This window comes from Argiope bruennichi, chromosome 1, assembly GCF_947563725.1.
Source record: "Argiope bruennichi chromosome 1, qqArgBrue1.1, whole genome shotgun sequence".
Lineage (NCBI taxonomy): Eukaryota > Metazoa > Arthropoda > Arachnida > Araneae > Araneidae > Argiope > Argiope bruennichi.
Genome location: NC_079151.1, coordinates 70,297,760 through 70,317,235, shown reverse-complemented (window position 1 = coordinate 70,317,235; position 19,476 = coordinate 70,297,760). Strand labels below are relative to the sequence as shown.

General features: G+C 25.3%; 1 protein-coding gene across 1 annotated transcript in view; it reads left to right on the top strand.

The window, feature by feature from the left end:
- The first annotated feature begins 759 nt into the window (after nucleotides 1-759).
- Nucleotides 760-19,476, top strand: part of LOC129963425 (dual specificity mitogen-activated protein kinase kinase 1-like) — a 28,137-nt gene continuing 9,420 nt past the window's right edge. Inside the window, exons 1-8 of the mRNA XM_056077786.1 lie at nucleotides 760-868; nucleotides 987-1,106; nucleotides 7,777-8,002; nucleotides 9,691-9,837; nucleotides 11,631-11,708; nucleotides 13,057-13,108; nucleotides 13,599-13,723; nucleotides 18,159-18,361. Of these exons, the coding sequence (XP_055933761.1) occupies nucleotides 1,003-1,106; nucleotides 7,777-8,002; nucleotides 9,691-9,837; nucleotides 11,631-11,708; nucleotides 13,057-13,108; nucleotides 13,599-13,723; nucleotides 18,159-18,361 (935 nt within the window). The 5' untranslated portion in view covers nucleotides 760-868; nucleotides 987-1,002. The remainder of the gene's footprint in view (nucleotides 869-986; nucleotides 1,107-7,776; nucleotides 8,003-9,690; nucleotides 9,838-11,630; nucleotides 11,709-13,056; nucleotides 13,109-13,598; nucleotides 13,724-18,158; nucleotides 18,362-19,476) is intronic.

The following is a 19,476-nucleotide window of genomic DNA, read 5'->3' as shown; positions in this document are numbered from 1 at the left end:
CATGTTTGCACTTCCCGGTAATGTGTTATTTATATTGAAAGTCGGATTTATCAAGTAAAAGTAAGGTGTACTCTCAATTTTTTAAGCCACTGTATCTTTTTGATACTGTATTCACAATTTTGTACAAAGCTACAAAATAATTTGCATGTCATAATTTTTTTTATTTTTATTTTCTGGAATAAAATATAAATAAATTTATTTATGAAGCTAAATGTGTTTGCATGTGTCAAAATTTTAAGAATAATAATGCTGCTTAAATATCTTGCTTCACCAGTGTTTACATTAAAGCGAGCAAATGACAATATTTTGATACAGATTCCAATATTCTTAATATCGCGCAATATTGCTAAAATATTTTCAAATATTGTAGCTCTATTAGAGAGATGAAATAATTATAAAATTGAACAAAATCCTTTATATGTTTGGATAATTAGAAACAAGTCCCAAGATTTAAGTCTCAAATGCGAATAAAAATCAAAAAGCGTAATTATTTACTCAGTATTGAATATAGAATTCATTAAGGTTTATAATTTTACAATACAAATATGTCGGTCTGACTTCAGGTCGGAAATTATGACAATTTTTTTTCTTTCTATCCGTATTTCTTCCTTTATTTAAAGATAAAAGATAGTATTTGAATGATAAGGAATAATTCAGTTCATCCGTTCTTCCGAGAAAATTAATACCCAAGATAATGTTCGATTCTGGAAAAAGTTTCGATTTGAGACAATATGATTTTTGTTGGTAGCATTTTCTTTCAGCGCTACCTGTTGAGTGCGCAGTAAGCTGTACCGGTGTTTACATTTAAGCTAGCAAATGACAACCGGAGCCTCCATTATCAACTGCAGACTATTATCATTCCTCAAATGTATTATTTTTTCAACTAGTGACTAAACATATTGTCCTCGAAATATTTTTTCAGAATTAATAATACATTAATATTTGTTATTATGTGTATTGTAATCTGAAGTACTTTTTAATTATAGCAAAAATCTAAGCGACATGAGTAAGAGTTTTGGAAAAAATAAATTAAACTTAAAGCTTCCACCCGGTGCGATTGAAGTCAACAACAGTGAACCACCAGGATCTGTAGACCCCAATAATGAGTAAGAATAGTTAAATTTCTTTCATTTTATTAATAATCTTTTTAATATTTTTATTCCATATGGTGATTCATGCGTAATATACAGTAAATACTCACTCCGATCTTTCTGTCATATTTCATGGCATTTGATAGATTAGATAAATGCATTTTAGTTTTATAATACTTATTTTCCTAGATGTATTTCTCTTTACAATCGACATTTTTTTCATTATCATATGATTTTTTATGTATGTATAAATATAAATCTTATATGTAATTGCGATTTCTGTAATATCTTTCCATTCTGTTAGCATCAAATTTTTTACTTGTTTATTTTTCTCCTAAGTTACTGTATTACATCTTAGAAATTATGCTTGGATTTCTGTACGTTGCAGCATGTCCTTCAGTAGAGAATAAATATTGGCAGAATTGTTTAACAGGGACTTCTTGGAAGACATTCGATTTGTTTAATTTAATCTTAATTATTAATTACTTTTCTTCTTTCAAAATTAAGTCATGTAATGCTTGATCTTTATAACATATGGATTTATTTTACACAGAAATAAAAATTGGAAACATAACTGCATTTCTCATTATGTATTATGCTATATATAATTCTGTAGAATTTGCATTTATTTTACTCAGTACTTAATAAAAGTTTTCAATTATTTTATTTTTATAATTTTATTTAATATTTGTGTTGATTATTATGTTCCTGTGCATTGGTAAAACTGCATTTTAAAAATTAAATATCACTTGTATCTTATTATTGTTACAATTTGAATTGTAGCCTTAACTATTCTTTTGATTAATGAAGAAAAGAGAATTATATTATAGCTTTACAGAAAATTATCAATTTGTAAACAGTATCAGGTAAAGAATTTTAAGAAGTTATTTGATAATAAAGCAATCTATTAAGCAGAGGAACATCTGTTTTGTATATATCAAAATTTTAGTATGATCAGAATAAATCTTCTGGAGTATGCTGAATTGAAAATTGCTTTCTTTTTTCAACATGTATGCCAATGCTAAGTAGCTCATGTGCTATTTACGCATTTTTGTACTAGAACTTCCAACTTCATTTGGACATTCATACTTCAGGTTATATAATTTTAATCAGAAGCTGTATTTTAAGTTTTGAAAGCAAAATCTTAAAAATTTAAACCATTTTAATTTTATCTGATATTATCGAAAAAATTCCAAATTATTATATCTATAGGGAATATAAAGGTACTTGTATAATTAATCACATGATAGTAATTAGTTCCCCCCAAAAATTGTCAAAAATTGAATGTTTATTGAATCAGTAATTAATTATTAAGTAGGCATATTAATCATATTAAAATTTGATTATATTCATCAGTGATATGCATTTATGTCTAAAGTTCACCAGTGGCATTTGGTTAAGAAAAATTTCACCAATGCCATATTGTTAATACATAAATAACATTTAAAATAATGACAATAATACTAAATGTTAAAAACAAACAAACGATTATTTTAAAAAGTTGTAAACTAAAGTTGCTTCAAAAGCATAGGCATTTAAAGACAATGTATTCCAAGCTATCTTTATCAGCCTATTTCTTTTCTTTACCATCTATGAATGTTTTACATCTGAAATTTTACAATGAAAAATTAAGGAGGAATAAAATGTTATTCCATACTAAAGTAATAAGATTACATTAAAACTATTTTATTAATATATTTATAAAGTGTTTACCTTTAGCTATATAAAGTTTCAAAGCAGTTTTAACTGTTGCTGAAAATGATGAAACAAGATGTTTCTTTTAAATGAATGTAATTTTAAAAAAAAATTTCATCATACGGATAATTATTCATGAAAATTCTTTAAAATTTCCTTCTGTATGAAATTCTTTAATTACAGTCATTCTTTAATATTATCATATCATGCTAACTGATGTAAATATAATTTATCAATTCCTAAAGTGCAATCACTGAATAATCCAATATTGACATATCTGATTGCAGTGTTTTAGATATCTTTCTGATGAGACAGAAAATCAATAATAGCGTTTTAGAAACATTCTTGGTCCGGAATGGATTAAGTTTAATCGTACTTATGTGTTCAGTTTTTTTAAAAAATGCATTGTTTAGGTACCATGCTTTTATGAAATTGCTGTTTTGATTCTGATCATTTGCCATGCTTTATTATTTCCCCAAGGCAAAATTTAATGCATTCCTCAAAAAGAAAAAATACCTAAGAAATTCAAACTGATTTAGCTTATTAGGTGGGAGGAATGGGACTGCAGCATTTATGTCTAGATTAAAGATTAGAATCTATTTCTAATTTTTTCCATTGGATAAAAAATCTAGAGCCTCTTACTTTATCCTAATTCTTACATCAGCTATATTACCTATTATTTGTGTTTAAAACACAAAACCTGATTTTTATGCCTTAGAAATAAATACAGATTCTTATTTTATCAATTTATTTTTTTTAATTATTTTTTCAATTATATATTTTTGTATAATAAATTCAAAGATATAGTGTTTATAAACCAACATTCAAATTAAGCTTAAATGTTGCTTGCTTTATGTGATGTGCATTTTAAAGGAAAATGCTGCAGTGGGAGGAATTGAACATGCTCGATCATTTTTCAATACATTTTTTAAATAGCTTAATATGCCAAAGATTAAAGTTTTTAATTTTTCTTAATTTTGTTTAGTGAAATTAATTATTGGGGTGTTACAGTAGTAAGTTGATGATTTTAAATTTATTAAAATATGTAAGTTAGTATACATTGTTATATATTTATATACACATATACTATATAACATAAATCAATAATTTACAGCAATAAAAAATCTGGACTTCTATTAACTAAAAAAAAAAAGCAGGAAATGAAATCCTGTTTTTCAGAAATTTACTTAAGAGCACTAATGTCTGTAAACATGTTTTGTTATTTTTATTAATAATTGTATCATATAAAATAATGGATGCATACTGTAGATCATTCTGTATCATTTCACTTAAGAAAAATTATTTTCTGCCTAAAATCATGTCTACCACTTAATTTCAGTTAAGGGATATTCTTCTGTAAATATAGTAAAGTAATAAGCAATATAATAAATATTGTTATAAAAAATGAAGCTAAGTTATGTAAGTTATTTATTAAAGTTTTTAAAACTCAAAATTAAATGAAATACTATTTTTGTATTTTTTGATGTAAAAATCCCATGAATATAGAACAAAAAGCATCTGGAATGAGAAAAATATATTAAATAATAACATATTGCAATCAGTGGAAATGATTGCAAAATAAGATAAAAAGTTTCAAGATGTGGTAGCATTAATGAAGATTTCTAAATCAAATGTTTAACATGCCCCAAACCATAAGTCACTGAATGAAAAGGATATCAAAATACAATATTTATTAATTTTAATCTTCTCAAACCTTTTCCCATTCCTTTCTTATGAATCCCATACTTCCTTCATACAAGGGAGGTGTGACAAAATTGTTACAGTTTTTAACCTGCCAAGTAAAAGCTAATTATTAGTATTTTGCTGTTTTAGTATTTTTAAAAAGTAAATTAAAGAACATACTGTTATATTTTTATAAGTTGTTCTCTTGGTAAGTCTAAACTGGTGAATTAAAAAAAAAGAAAAAATGAGATCTGTCCCACTCTTCTCAACTGTTCCGTACATTTTGAATGTAATGAGTAGATAGGAGCGTAAAAGTTTAATTGGCATTGTAATTGATGCCCAGATAAGCTGGAAAAATATGCCAAGACTGAAGAACCATAATCCTTAGTTGCATTATGAAAAGAAATGAATTTGCTTGTTACATTTTCATAAGTGATTCATGATACAATGTTTTATTTATCACTACCTACAGTGAAATTTATTTAAAGTTTAACTTTAATTTTTCATATGGGATACATTATATTACCAATAAATTAATTTGCACCAGAAAAAGTGTGGCATGAATAACTAACTATTAATAAAGAGCTTAGCCCCTTATAAATATTAAAGAAGCTGTAATTACAAAATTAATAAATAAGTAAAACATGTGCCTTATAAATATTAAAGAAGCTGTAATTACAAAATTAATAAATAAGTAAAACATGTGCTTAGTAAAAAAATACAAAAATAAACTGTTATTTACTTATTATAGCAGCACTTAGATCTAGATCATCAAGCAATTAAGATATATTGCCAAGATGGTTATCCGATATGTAATTGAACTTGGTGGTGTAATTTTAAGGTTGCCTAAAGCCTAGTGACTACTATAATACGTAAGCACTTCAAAAATATATTAAATTTATTACCCCATAAAAAAAAACAAAAAAAAAAAAACTGACAAGTCTTTACTGCACTTTCAATTTTGTAAATTCTGTTTTTTTTTTTTTTCCTGACAAAATCTTAAAATTATATTAATTTTAAATATGCATTTTGCTCTAGTATAAATTATTGAATTTTTCTTTAAAAAAAACTATTGAATTTGGTATCAGAAAAGATACATCACTAGAAAAAAAAATATTGAATTTGGTATCTGAAAACAAACATCACTAGAAAATAAATTACCAAATTTGTGATTAGAAAACAAGCATCATTAAAAAAATAAATAATAATAAATGTGAAGACTACAGAAAATCATTATCTGATATAGGATACATTTTTCAAAGGAGATATTGTATAGCCATGATAATTATTGACAAATGTATCAAATACAAACAGATACAGAATTTTCAGAAAAACAAGAAGATCTAAATTTTCTGATTCAGAATTGTTAACTTTAATAAAAGATCAAAAGAAATCTTATAGCAACAAGTGCTGTAAAAAATATCGAAATATCTTCCTGATATCAAGAAACAGAAAGCACAAATACCGTAAGAATGACTAATAACAAGCTTGTGTTACCTAATAAGATTCAATTAATGAAACCAATCTACTTGAAAGAAAAAGAGCATCAGTAAATTTCCAGTATCTATAGCAATGTTATTTTAACTTGTTGAAATAACATCTTATTTTAAAATGAATTTAAAAAAATCTCTGACTTTAGCCCCCCCCCCAAAAAAAAAGTAAGCAAAAATATGGAAACTGAAGAAGGAATTTAGCAAAGAAATGAAATTTAACTTGTGTGTGAATTTATTATAGTATGCATAAAGATATTTGCTAGCAACTGGTGTGAAAAGATTAGTATGTATCAAACTTTCATTGAACAAAATTGACTTTATAATTATCTTGAAATAATGCCCCTAGAATTTAGAAATTGGGATTGTCATGAAGTTGGATTTTACCATAGAGTAATAATCTCCAATATATATAGAAAATTTGGAATAAATTGTCAATATATTGGGTATCTATGACTTTGAATCATCTTCTGCTGTCATAGATCTTAACCTTGTTGAGCATTTATAATTATACTTTGATAACTAAGCAAAGAATCATTAAGGTTAATTTATAAATTATTAATTTCTGCATAAATGTGTTTTCAATTTGGTATATTTATTGTATAAATTAATAATATATTTGAAATAAAGCATTTTCTTTCTTTTTTTTTTTTCTTCTTTTTAGCATTTACTGTTTATTTTATGTCTGAATTTTAATAGGATTGTTCAGCATATCTCTTGATTTTTCTCTTCCTTTAAATTTCATTTAAAATTTAAATTCCATTGCCTTTAAAAATTAGTTTTTGAATCTGATTATTTCTCAAATTTTCGTGAAGAAAACCTGTTAATCCCATGGTTTCAAATATTGAAACTAGGTTTGAAATGTTAAGATTATTGTGGTGAGGAATATTGCTTGTTTGTCTATCATCTAGACATTTTTAAACTCTAACTAAATATTATCTGTATAGAAATTGTATCTGTCAGGTGCTACTTGTTTTTATTATAATGACTACATACAGCACATAATGAATGTGGCTTACAATCAAAATATAGATACATTATAGTAAATTATAAAACTAATTGCATGAAAAGTAAAAACATTTACTAATTCAAGAAAATATTTATAATATAAAGAATATTTATATTAGAATAAAGTTTACAGTGTTATATTGTAACTTTTAATAATTTCTTTCATTTTATTTTAATTAGATGTATTAATTGATACAGTCAGGGTAGGGCAGAAGACATCTTGTGTTTTACTTGTAATTTTTAAAAATAATCACAAACCTTTTAATTTTTGTAAGAAAACAAATTTAATGACAAATAAACATTTAGCAATAACCTGGAATGGAAAATTGTATCTTACAAATTATGTTCATCTTTGTTTATGCTTTAACAAACAATAGATTTCACATATCTACTCTAACCATTTTCATATTATATGGTGTTTGAGTACATGACTTGAATGGACTACTAAATAATTACTATTATTAATTTTACTATCATTTCTTGGACAAAATCTATCCAATATCAATATCTTGGACAAAAAGTTATCCAATATCAGATTATTTTTATATAAGAAAATATAGTCTTATTTTATTTTGAATAATTTGTAATGATGAATAATTAATAGTGTAAGCATAATTAAATCACTTCTTTTAAAACAATAATTGCACATGAACCTTCAATTTTAATTTCCATGGTTGGTGACTATGAATATGAATACTAGAATTTATTGTTTCCAGTCATTAATAAGTTTTTCCTTCTAGGATTTCGTCCATCTCATCCTGTGTAATATAAGGCAGATTAACCTTTATTTAATAATTTGATATTTTTAGGAAATCTATGCTGGATACAAGTTTTGAGGCTTTACAAAAAAGCTTGGAAGGACTGGAACTGGATGATAAACAAAGGAAAAGATTGGAAGCATTTTTAACTCAGAAGCAGAAAGTTGGCGAATTGGTAAATGAAGATCTTGAAAATTTGGGTGAACTTGGTGCTGGAAATGGTGGTGTTGTGACTAAAAATCTCCATAAACCGAGTGGATTAATCATGGCTCGCAAGGTAATTAGTTTTTATGTTTTATAGTTTAATAATCAGGTCTTTAAATATTTGTAATTAATAAAATCTAGTAAATGTTAATCAGTTAAAACAATACAGTCATGTTTTTTATGTGTTGTATGTATTTATTTAACAGGGTAAATACTGTCATGAACAGTGCTTAATTTTGAAAAAAGGGCCTTAGAAAGTGCTTAATTTTTTGAGAAGTGCAAAGAAAGCTTTTCATTTCCCCACATGTTGAGTTCGTAATCATCTTATGGTTGTTTAACAAATATATTAAAAAAGAAAACTGATAAAAGGGAAAAAATCAGAGAAGAAATCCAATGTGAAATAGATCTAGGGGTTCCAACTTATATAAGATACCATTTAATGAGCTGTTTTTCCATTCCCTCTTTCTTTAACAATTTGCATTGCCTTTTATTGAAATACTGAAATAGTTATCCAGAAGGTGCTTGATAAGTGTATTTTTAAATATTTATGTGTTAAAGAAGAATATACAAAATGGTCTGATTAGTGGAAAATAAAAATGCAGAAGGAGTAATTTGGTTCATCAAAGAGGTATATGGAATATGTGAGAAGCTGAGAAGAGATTTTATTATGCTATATTGATTTATAATTAATTTTGGTGTCCAGTTATGTTAGTTGATCCCATAAAATATAGTCTGATGAGATTTTCACTTAAGACCATAAGTTTTCAATGATCATGAGCTCTTTCTCAGTGTTTTCTGCTTTATATTATTTATTTTCTTTTTCTTCTTTTTCTATTTTTAATATTCCTATCTATATTAAATTGTTTGTTGGGCCAATCACACCAAATTTTAGCTCCCCCCCCCTTTAAAAATTAAAAAAAAAAAAACTGCTAGATTTGGTACTTAAAATTAATAAGAATAAATGTTTTTCAAAACTTTTATTCTTCAGAATTCAGATACTATCATTAAAAAGATTTTTTCTTTTTATAACTCTTATAGAAATTTTTCTCCAGTGAACTCTCACTTTACTTATAGAGATTTGCCGTGCTTGACAAGTAGCACGCTGCATAAACCGTTGAAGTTAGAAACATGAAATTTGGAAGTTACTTCTTGGTATTAGAAGCCTATTAAGATTGGATTTTTTTCAAAATTTTGATTAGAAGAATTGTAAAATGTTCTTGCTATAACATCAAACATACTATCACCCAAAAGTTTTTACACTGTTTTAAAGGTTAAAAAATAGTTACCTTTTCAATGATATTATTTTGTTTAATAAATGCATTTTTAATACTATACTACAAGCAAATTTTATATTATTGACTCTCTCTCCGATATATTATCTTCCTTTAGTTTAATATTATTTATTTGTGTATATAGTATTTAGCTTTCTTGTATGGAAACATTGTGTATTAATTTCAATTTGGAATTCTAGTATTTTGAATAAAACAGCAGGTTTCTTGATTTTGAGATCATCGTATCTTGTACACATTTATACTATCGAATTTTATTTTCTGATATAAAATTAAAATATAAGGCATGATCACACAACAATAGTAATAAAATGAAATTATTTTCAACTTTTGTTCTGCATATTTAACCCAAAATAATTGTATTTTTGTTTTTGAGTTTAATTTTTTTTTGTGTGTGTGTTATTACTTTTTTGTTAAGGCTGTTAAATATTATATTAAACACTTATTTGATTTTTCCCCCTTAATTTATTAGCTAATTCACTTGGAAGTGAAGCCTGCTATTCGAAATCAGATTATTAGGGAGCTCAAGGTATTGCATGAATGCAATTCTCCCTATATTGTTGGATTTTATGGAGCTTTTTATAGTGATGGAGAAATCAACATATGTATGGAGTATATGGTATGTACACTAATTTGTTTTTTAGGTGTAATAAGCCATAATTTGTAGATGTAATACTAAACTACCTTTTATGTTAATTTGGAATCTAGCATTAAATGCTTCCTTTCAGAAACTAATTGACTCATTCAAAGGATTCTCAAAAAGTAGAAATAATATGAAAAATTAAAATTAAATGCATTAACTGTTAAATATGAAAAATTAGAACAAAATGTTAAATGAAAAGTTTAATAAATGTTGGGTCTTATTATAGTAATAAACTATTTAGTATATGGGATTTTTTTTATCACTAATTCAGAAATTTTGATTCAGTTCTGCCTATTTACTAAAATTTTATACGTATTGTAATTTGATACTATGTCTTTATATCTTTATTGTTTTAAGATATAAAGAATATTTTTAAAGTGACTATAAATAGAAATGTAACTGTAAACATTCATTTTATAGGCATTCGTTGTGCCACATTTTAATTTTTCACATGTAAATGTTTTTCAGCCTTTTTAAATCTGTAGAATGCCAACCAAGATAATAATTTTTCGTAGATAATTTGTTAACTATGTAGATAGTTAGATTTTAGCTGAATTAAGTTATTTTTCTTAATATTTGTTGAGCTTCTTCTTGCTAAAAGAGGGTATTTTTTTTTTAAATAATAGCATATAATTTCTTTTTATAGAAGATCTTGTATCTTAAAATTCATATGTCTGATTAAATACTTTTGCAATACAATAAATACACACCAAAAAGAGTTTTAAAGAATCACAATAATGGTTACAACTTAATTGTAAAATGATATAATTGTTATGTTAAATAGTTATAATTGTAAAATGATGGATAAAATTATCATTATATATAATATATTGAGAAGATTCAATATGTTTCTAATTTCTTCTTATTCTAGAATGTAGTTAATATTGTAGCTTCAGCAGAAGTATAGAAAGGAAGTATGTTAAAATGTTATGCTGTTTTATTATTATTATTATTATTTTACAGAAATTCAATAGTTTTCTTTATACATTTTTTAGGAGCATTAAAAAAACACTGCTATATATATTTATATGTGTGTGTAATGATATTTTAAAATCTAGTTTAAACTTAATTTCCTAATTTTTAGCTTAATTTGGCCCATGTTTACTTCATTCTAAAAGGTGGAATTAGATCAGGAAATAAGAGAACCTTTTTTATTTAATTAATTCAACATAAGTTCTGAAATTGCTTAAAATCAACATGTGTGAAGAAATCCCTCTCAAAATCGGGGATAAATATTTTGGTAGCTTTTCCTCTTTGCTTTCATGTGTCATTCTGTGTGATGTGTCTCGTTACTTCCGCTTGTACATAAATTATGCTTCCCAGAATAGAATAAAAGCTAACTTAATAATTCAAAATGTCCTCTCGTGCTTCAGCTACAGCCTCTGTTTAAAAATTTGTTTACATTATATATAATATATGTCCAATATGTTACAGTCCTCTTTTAAAATAATGTCTGTGATCATTATATTTGATCTCCAAAAAATTTTTAAAAAAATTATGGTAAATGCAAATAATTTATTCAATTAATAATTTCATTGAGGAAATGCAATAAATTTTGTTCATTAATGGATTGCAAGTAAATGATCTCTTGATCATCTGTTTAATTTAAATATTTTTCTGAACTATTCTTAACTTTTTTGATACCAGTTACTTTTTTATATGTTGCTCTCAAGCTATTATTTTTTTATGCAAAATAGTTGAAGTTTATTTTTTATGTGCTTATGTTTTATTTCATTTCAATTTATATGTATTTGTTTACTCATTATAAGGATGGTGGCTCACTGGATTTGGTATTAAAAAAAGCTGGACGTATCCCAGAGCCAATTTTAGGGAAGGTGACTATTGCTGTAAGTATATATTTCTTAATGTTTCTAAACCTTTTTTAAACAATAAATCTTTCTGCCATTGTGATTATACTTTTAAATTAAAAAAAAAAGCATGAAAATTGTTAACTTAAAAATTATTACATTTCTTCTTATTATAATCTGATCATAGGTTTGTGTTTGTCCTTTCTTTGGGTCAATTTTTAAAATCTTTTTTTGCAGCAAATTTGCTAAAATTATCAGCAGTTAATCAAATTTCTTCTATTCAATTAATTTATTGCTGTTTGTTTTGGTCTTAATATGAAGGGCATAATAATTAAAAATTGGATACATTGCCAATTTCTCTTTTAAACTTTTATAAGTTCAAAGATTTATAGAAAAAGCACAACTCCAAAGGATGCTGATGAAAATGAAATTAATGAATAAATTTAATTTAATGCTTTGCAAACACTTATAACTATTTTGTAAGCAAATATAGTTACAGGAGCTAGAATTTAACCTCTGATCATGTTAAAGTTTCATTTTTTGATTAATTAAAATTAGATAAGATTTTCTGTTATGCATTTTTTTAATCTTAGATTATTATTATTATTATTATTATTTAATATTCTAAGAAAATGTTGGAATTTGAAATACATTCTTGGAACTATGCTCATCTTTTAAAAATTAATAGCAGTTTTGTACAGTGCAATAATATTGAGACTTGGTCATCTGTTTGCTTTCAAGTGTGATTAGAACTTTCAAATTCAGTCAAGCATAAGCCTTTATGTGGGTTTTTAATTTATTAATATTTTTGTTATACCTACCTTTAATACTAAAGAGAATTTTTTTTTTAGTAATGATTAGTAATTTATTGTAAAAGTGAAACAAAATATAATAAATAAAAGATAGTTGCTTAAGATTAATTCAAGCAGACATTTGTAATTGTTTACAAAGTATCATAGCAGCATATTTTTGAAATGAAGAACATACATTACAAAATCTTGTGTTTTAAAATTTTAATTATTTGCTGTCAAAGGAATTGTAAAAGTTTTTTCAAAAGATTTATTATTTATAAAAAAAATCTAGGCTTTTTATTTAATTTTACAGGTTAAATCTTGTTTTCAGAATATTTCTTACAAAAGTATATGCAGTATTTATACCATGAAATTTTTAAAATCTTTGAAAACTTTAAAAGAATATTTATATATAGAGTGCTATAACTTCATTTCCATAAATGTAATGTTAATAAGAGCATATGATTATTTTCTTCTTTAGTTATTGAGAACAATATTTAAGGATAAAGAGATTGATAGATAGCTGTGCAATAAACAGTAAATCTAAAATGCTATTTTTGCACTTTATTATTTTAATGAACTTTTTAATATTTAAGGTTCTGAAAGGATTGAATTACTTAAGAGAGAAGCACCAAATAATGCACCGAGGTCAGTTTTTGATTTTCTTATCACATTTTTTATATTGTATGAATTGAAATGTATTGTTTTCTTAAAATTTAAAAATCTTCAATAGTGATATTTTTCTTTCGAATTCTAACACAAGTATATATTAGAATCAACAGAATTTTAGCTGAGTTAAAAACTTAATTCATTAATAACCAAAGGTTAGAGGTTTTGATTATTACATTTTAATTTTTTTTTTTCTAACCAGAAAAAAAAAGTAAGTTTTTTTTTGGGGGGTGTTTTTTGTAATTCTGAAATGAAATTTGGGAAAATTTTTATTTACCTTTGTTTTTATATGTTGCTACTTTGTTTTGTTCTTGTAATATTGTGGTGTTAATTAATTTTTCTTTTTCAAAGTTTGTGAAATACAACACATTTAATAAATTTCACAGTATAATTTAATATAACAAACAAGATAGTTAGTATATAATTTTATATGAGGGTTTCTTTATATTTGATGGTTTTTAATTTGCAGATGTGAAACCCTCAAATATCTTAGTGAATTCAAGAGGAGAAATAAAAATTTGTGACTTTGGAGTCAGTGGTCAACTTATTGATTCTATGGCAAATTCATTTGTTGGCACTAGGTCTTATATGTCGGTGAGTGTGTGAAATATTTTAAAATTCTTTTGAATGACACATTGTGATTTTATTATTTTTTTAAATCATTTTTTAGCGTGATCTTTTTATGAAATCCAGTTAAGTACTTGAAAAGATTATAAATTTTTTTCCAAGGAAAGACTTGCACATGTGCACTTTATTGTCTTTGAGTCTTAAAATTGCTGTTTAGTTCTTTTTCTTTAAATAGAATTTTGATTACAACTCAAGTAAATCACTAAAAAGTAATAAAATGTTGAAAGATACATTTGTTTCTTCATCTTGTGAACAGTATCCAATATTTAATTGATTCATGTTATATTGTTTGCTGTGTTCCTTGTTTCATATTTGAAGGCAATTAACTGTATACTGAACTGCTTATTGTAGTTGATTGCTTATATATTTTGCATTAGTGTGATATTTCATTTTATTTATGATAATATTACAAATATTCTAAGATTCATCTTATGCAATTGGTCTTCCCTGCCTGAAAATTGCAGAGTTTGGTTTTGAGAATAGGGTGATTAAGTATTATTGTGACTACTTATTTGATCATTCACTAAAAGTAGATATTACAAAATTTTCACACATTTTCTGATATATAAAGCTGCACTATTTTTCAAGGAGTGTTGTTTTTGTTCCAACTAGAATATTGCAAACCTTTGAGGCAAGGCATCTGGATATAAGAAAGTAACATTTCTGACAATTAACAGCAATTATTTTGCTATAAAATATGTTAACAGGATAGATATTTATGTGATTCCACATTTGATGATTTGCTTGTTCTAAAGTAAAACACTTTCATAAAAAATTTGGGCATGCCTTATTTCCAAAGTCTAAATTTTCATGTTTATTAGGCCATTTATTAAAAATAAAAAAATGTTTCATTGTTTAATAGAATGTCTCAAACCGACAAAAGAACAAATCTATTTCTAGTTCCATTCTACAAAAGAAGTCAATGCTGGATCTCTTTATGCTTATATATATTGAGATATTTTCTCTGTACTTAAAAATAAAAGAAACTAATCAGATTGCGACTGATTTGCTTTTAATTAAAATGATTGATTCAGAGCTTCCGCACTTTTTGAAAATCCTTGAATTTTATTTTAGTGTATTGGAGTCGGTTGAAAAGTGCATGTATTTTGTGTGTCAAGTAGACAAGATATACTGGTAAAGAAGAGAAATCCAATTTGCAACTTATTTTTGTTTTGATAATTCCACCATTGGAATGAAAATTGTTGATATGAGGACTATTATCTAATCACCAGTCCTTTATTTCTGTGTAGTGTAGAGGAAGAAAGCAGAATCATCACCATAATTACCAAGGAATTTTTGCCAAACCCTCACATCGACATAATTAACACTATTAACCATTCATTGTGTCTTCATAATGCTTAGATGCAGAATTAAAATGATTTTGGATAGTCATTATTCATTAATTCTTGCAAGAAGATATCAAACTTAATCTGAATTCTGTTTCTAGATTGCAATATTATCAGAGTTCTTCTAGTCAACAAATGTCTCTTTCCATAATCTCATTTTGCATTGCATCATATATCAATGATGTTTATTTAAATGTATAATTAATTTTAATGTGTATTCTTCAATGTTGGGTGGTGCATTCAACAAATCTTTCCATATAAAGTAAATGGAATTGTATTTCTAGTTTTTGAATAAAAAACCAAGTATGTAAAAACCCAGATAATCCATGACTCATTTATAGTTAAAGATATTTTATAATATTATTAAAAAAAATGAAACTGTGAAAAGTTTTTTTTTCTATCTTTATAAATAGTTTAATTATAATTTGGAAGTTTTTTTTATTTTTTTTATTTATTATATGTTGAGATTTCTTACTGTATTTCATTTGTAGTAAATAGAAATAATTGTGGTCTGCATATTGTCATCAAATTTATGACATATCTACATAGAATATTAAATCTTTTTTTTAAAAAACACTTTTGTGTATTATTTATTCAAAGACTCATTAATGAATAAAAAGAACCAACTAAAATTTCAGAGAGTTGAGTGCTTTCCAATAGTTTTTGGAAATCTGTGTCTACAAATTGCATAGATGCTGAAATATGAGATTGTTTGGTACTATATTTTGAGAATGTTGGAAACGGCATGTTTCTCTGTACTGAAGTCTGAAGGTTATAAATAATATGATAAATATTACAAAGACAATTCTGCTTGTCAAATTGAGATTTGTTCTTGGTATTTATCAAAATTATCTGACCCTTTTTAGCATTGTACCTTAATAACTGTTCATTTGTGTGTGTGTGTGTGCGTGCGTGCGCGTGTGCAAATATTCACTATTATTGGAAAACTTTCATTGTCTTAAAAAATAATATTCTTGAAATCCTAATAACTATAAATAGTATTTCTAAGTTTGGTATTTCAATAATAAGTTTTCATGCCAATATCAACAAAATTAATTGGAATTCTTAAGATACAGAATACTAAAATGGCATACTACTTATATATATAACCAAGGGGTTTGAAGCAGAAATATCAGAATTTGTATATTCCTTCATTTGTAAAGGTTCACCTTTTTGACTATGTATTTGTCTGGTTCTTACTATAACAAGATGAAATTGATTTGTTGCTATTCTTGTGAATTTCAAGTAACTTCAACAAATTGAATTTCATTCTATTTTAAAATAATTTAACAATGTTTTAACTGATATGGTTTGTAAATCAGCAGAATTTTAGGTGCATTAAGTATCGAAGAATCGGATTAATAGGTTATTATCAAAATATTTAGAAGTTGAAAAGTCTTATCAGAAATTTAGGCGAACCGTTATTATTCTATTGTTAATATCCCATAACAAGACTATAGTTGAAAGATTTTTTTTTTTTTCCCCTTTAAAGAAAAATATTGAGATAGGAAACTTTGAAGAAATATATGTTGCAAAGTGTTCAATTTTAGATTAATTTTTATTACTGCAAAGAAGTAGAAAATTTTTTAAACACAAAAGAATTTAAATTATAAACAAAAAGAAATTCCTATTGTAAGCCTGTCAAAAATTTGTACAAGTAAAGATCACAACCTCAAAATTTTGAACAAAATATAAAAAGCAGGAATCTCATTCCAGATGAACTAAATGAATTAAATAAAAATAAGTGAAAATTTTTGAAACAGTTTCTGTGCTTCAAATTTTAAAACAAACTAGCTGAAATAATCATAAATGAAAATTAGTTTTTTGGTACATAGTAGAATCAAATGGTATTAGAAACTGAAGCTTTTGCAGAACAATGTAATATACAAGTCTAAAATACTTAAATGTTATTTTATTCTCATTTCATTTATTGAAATGTAAATAAAGGTTTCTTGATTAATATATTTTTCATTTTTTCTATTATTCTGCTAAGCACTGGTATTAGAGATTCTTATGAGATTAATATTTTTATTAATGATTTTTTTTCAGCTAAATAATGAATATGCTTGAGAAGTGAGTAGCCTATGAAATTAAGATTTAGTAATAGTTATGTGATATTATTTAATTGTAAGAGTGCTTACATTGTTATGTCAAAAGCCTCTTCAAACTGTAAGTTTTGGTTTATTAACTGGAAGTTAAACATAACATAGTGTCCTTAGTGTTTTTCACTTAGGCATCTAGAAGTAATAAACAAGAAAACAGTGCCATATTTGAAAATATTAATTGTGAAAATGATTAATTTAGATTTCATTTTCATTTCTAAAGTATATAATTTTATGGCCGTTGGATTTTCTAAAAAAAGATTCTTCTAAAGGTTTCTTCTTTTTTTTTTTTTTTTTTTTTTTTCTTTCTTTTTCTATACAAGTGGGAACTTAGTCAAAAATTTAGTATTTTAATAATTTTATAAAATCTTTTTGCTTAAAAGTAGTCATTTGTAAAACTTCCTCACATTTAGATTTTTTTTTTTTTTTTGCATAATTGTTTAACATATTTTTCTATTAATATGCAAGTGTTACATGCAAAAAAAGTTTAATTTCTCTATGCCCATTAATTGCAGTTATAAAATACTCAGAACAAATGAATTTATGACATAATGTGTTTTTGAGTATCATAGTTTTGTTTCAAATTCTTTGAACCACACACACGAAAAAATGCACCTTTGCATTGAAATATATTTTAAATCTCTCTGGATTTTGCTACCTTCTTTTTATAAGATTTAAATTACCCTTTAATTTAAACTTACTAAAACCCTTCTTCCATGTTCCCATTACCCTTCAGGTTCTATTAATTCATTAAGAAGAAACTAAGTCATGCAAATGTATTTAATAGCATATAATAAATTAAGATTTCATTCCTGTGATCATAAGACTAATGGCATTATGACTATGAAAAAGTAGTTATTGATGAAGTTTGATTTTGATAATTTCTTTTTTTATATAAATATCTTTTGATAATGTTTCTCATTTTTTATAATTAATTTTTGCTTACTTTTACAGCCTGAAAGATTGCAAGGGACTCACTATACGGTTCAATCTGATATATGGAGTCTTGGCCTTTCATTGGTTGAAATGGCCATTGGACGATACCCTATTCCTCCTCCTGAACCTAAGGAACTCGCTGCTATATTTGGTCCGAAGTATTCTGCTAGTGCTGATCAGAGCGAATCACCTTCTCCCAGCTCTAAAAATAGACCAAGTAGGTTTAAATTTGCATACTCATATATAACATTTACATTTTGTTTGAATTTTAATACTTATTTGTATAACAAATATTTAATCCATAGGTCAGAATTACTTTATTTTATTTTAGGGATTTTTTTTTCATATTTATTTTTTGTGATTCGCTTATGTAATACTCTCTTCATGCAATTTAATTATCTTTGTCAGATTAAGAGAGGGACAAAAGAGTATTTGATGAAACTTGGCCATGTTCTATTTTGTTTTCTTGTTTCTGAATCATATATAAAATTTTTATTATAGTTGTGTATTAACTGCATGGCAATAATTAATCACCAAGTATGTCATATTTATTGCAATTAGTGATTAATCACGATAAATATTATGTTATTTTATTGACTATGTTTGTTGGCGACATGCAATTAAACCTAAAACTAACCAGTGGCATATATTTAAACCTAAAGTTTACCTATGCCTTGTATCTAAGCCACAGTGTCAATCAGTTAATATGTAGTTACTGTTTTCTTTTTAAATGTTACTTGACTATAAGAAATTATGACACAATAAAAACTGATAAAGATAATTCCTATAATTTTCCTCATTTAAAAAAATGATTTAATCAGAAGTGTATTTTCACTGGTTAATGAATGAGATTATAAATATTGTAATGAAACATAAATGCTTAAAAATATTAATACATTCTTTCTTTAACAATTCATTACTGAGTTTGCTGCAGTGTAACCTCATTGAAGCAAACATTTGATTTTCTTCACAGTTTTTACAAAAATGATCAATTTTTATCAATCTTGCCTCTTGGTTTTTTTTAAAAATTTAATATAATCAATCAAGTTAAAATCCCTTAATATATGTAAAATGATCTGTCAAAAATAAGACTTAAAAATATTGCTGTCAATTTTTTTATTGTTATTATTTTTCCAAAATTATTAGTTATTATTTAAATGTAAAAAGAAAGGTCTTGCAACTTTTTTAATTTACTTAAATTTAAAACCAGCAAACTGCCGTGCTATCCTTCTTCAATGAAAAAAAAAATTAATTAAATAGTTAATATTGCATACATATGATAGTACAATGACAGTTTTATGAATTTTTAATGTAATAAAGAATGATTTATTTAATA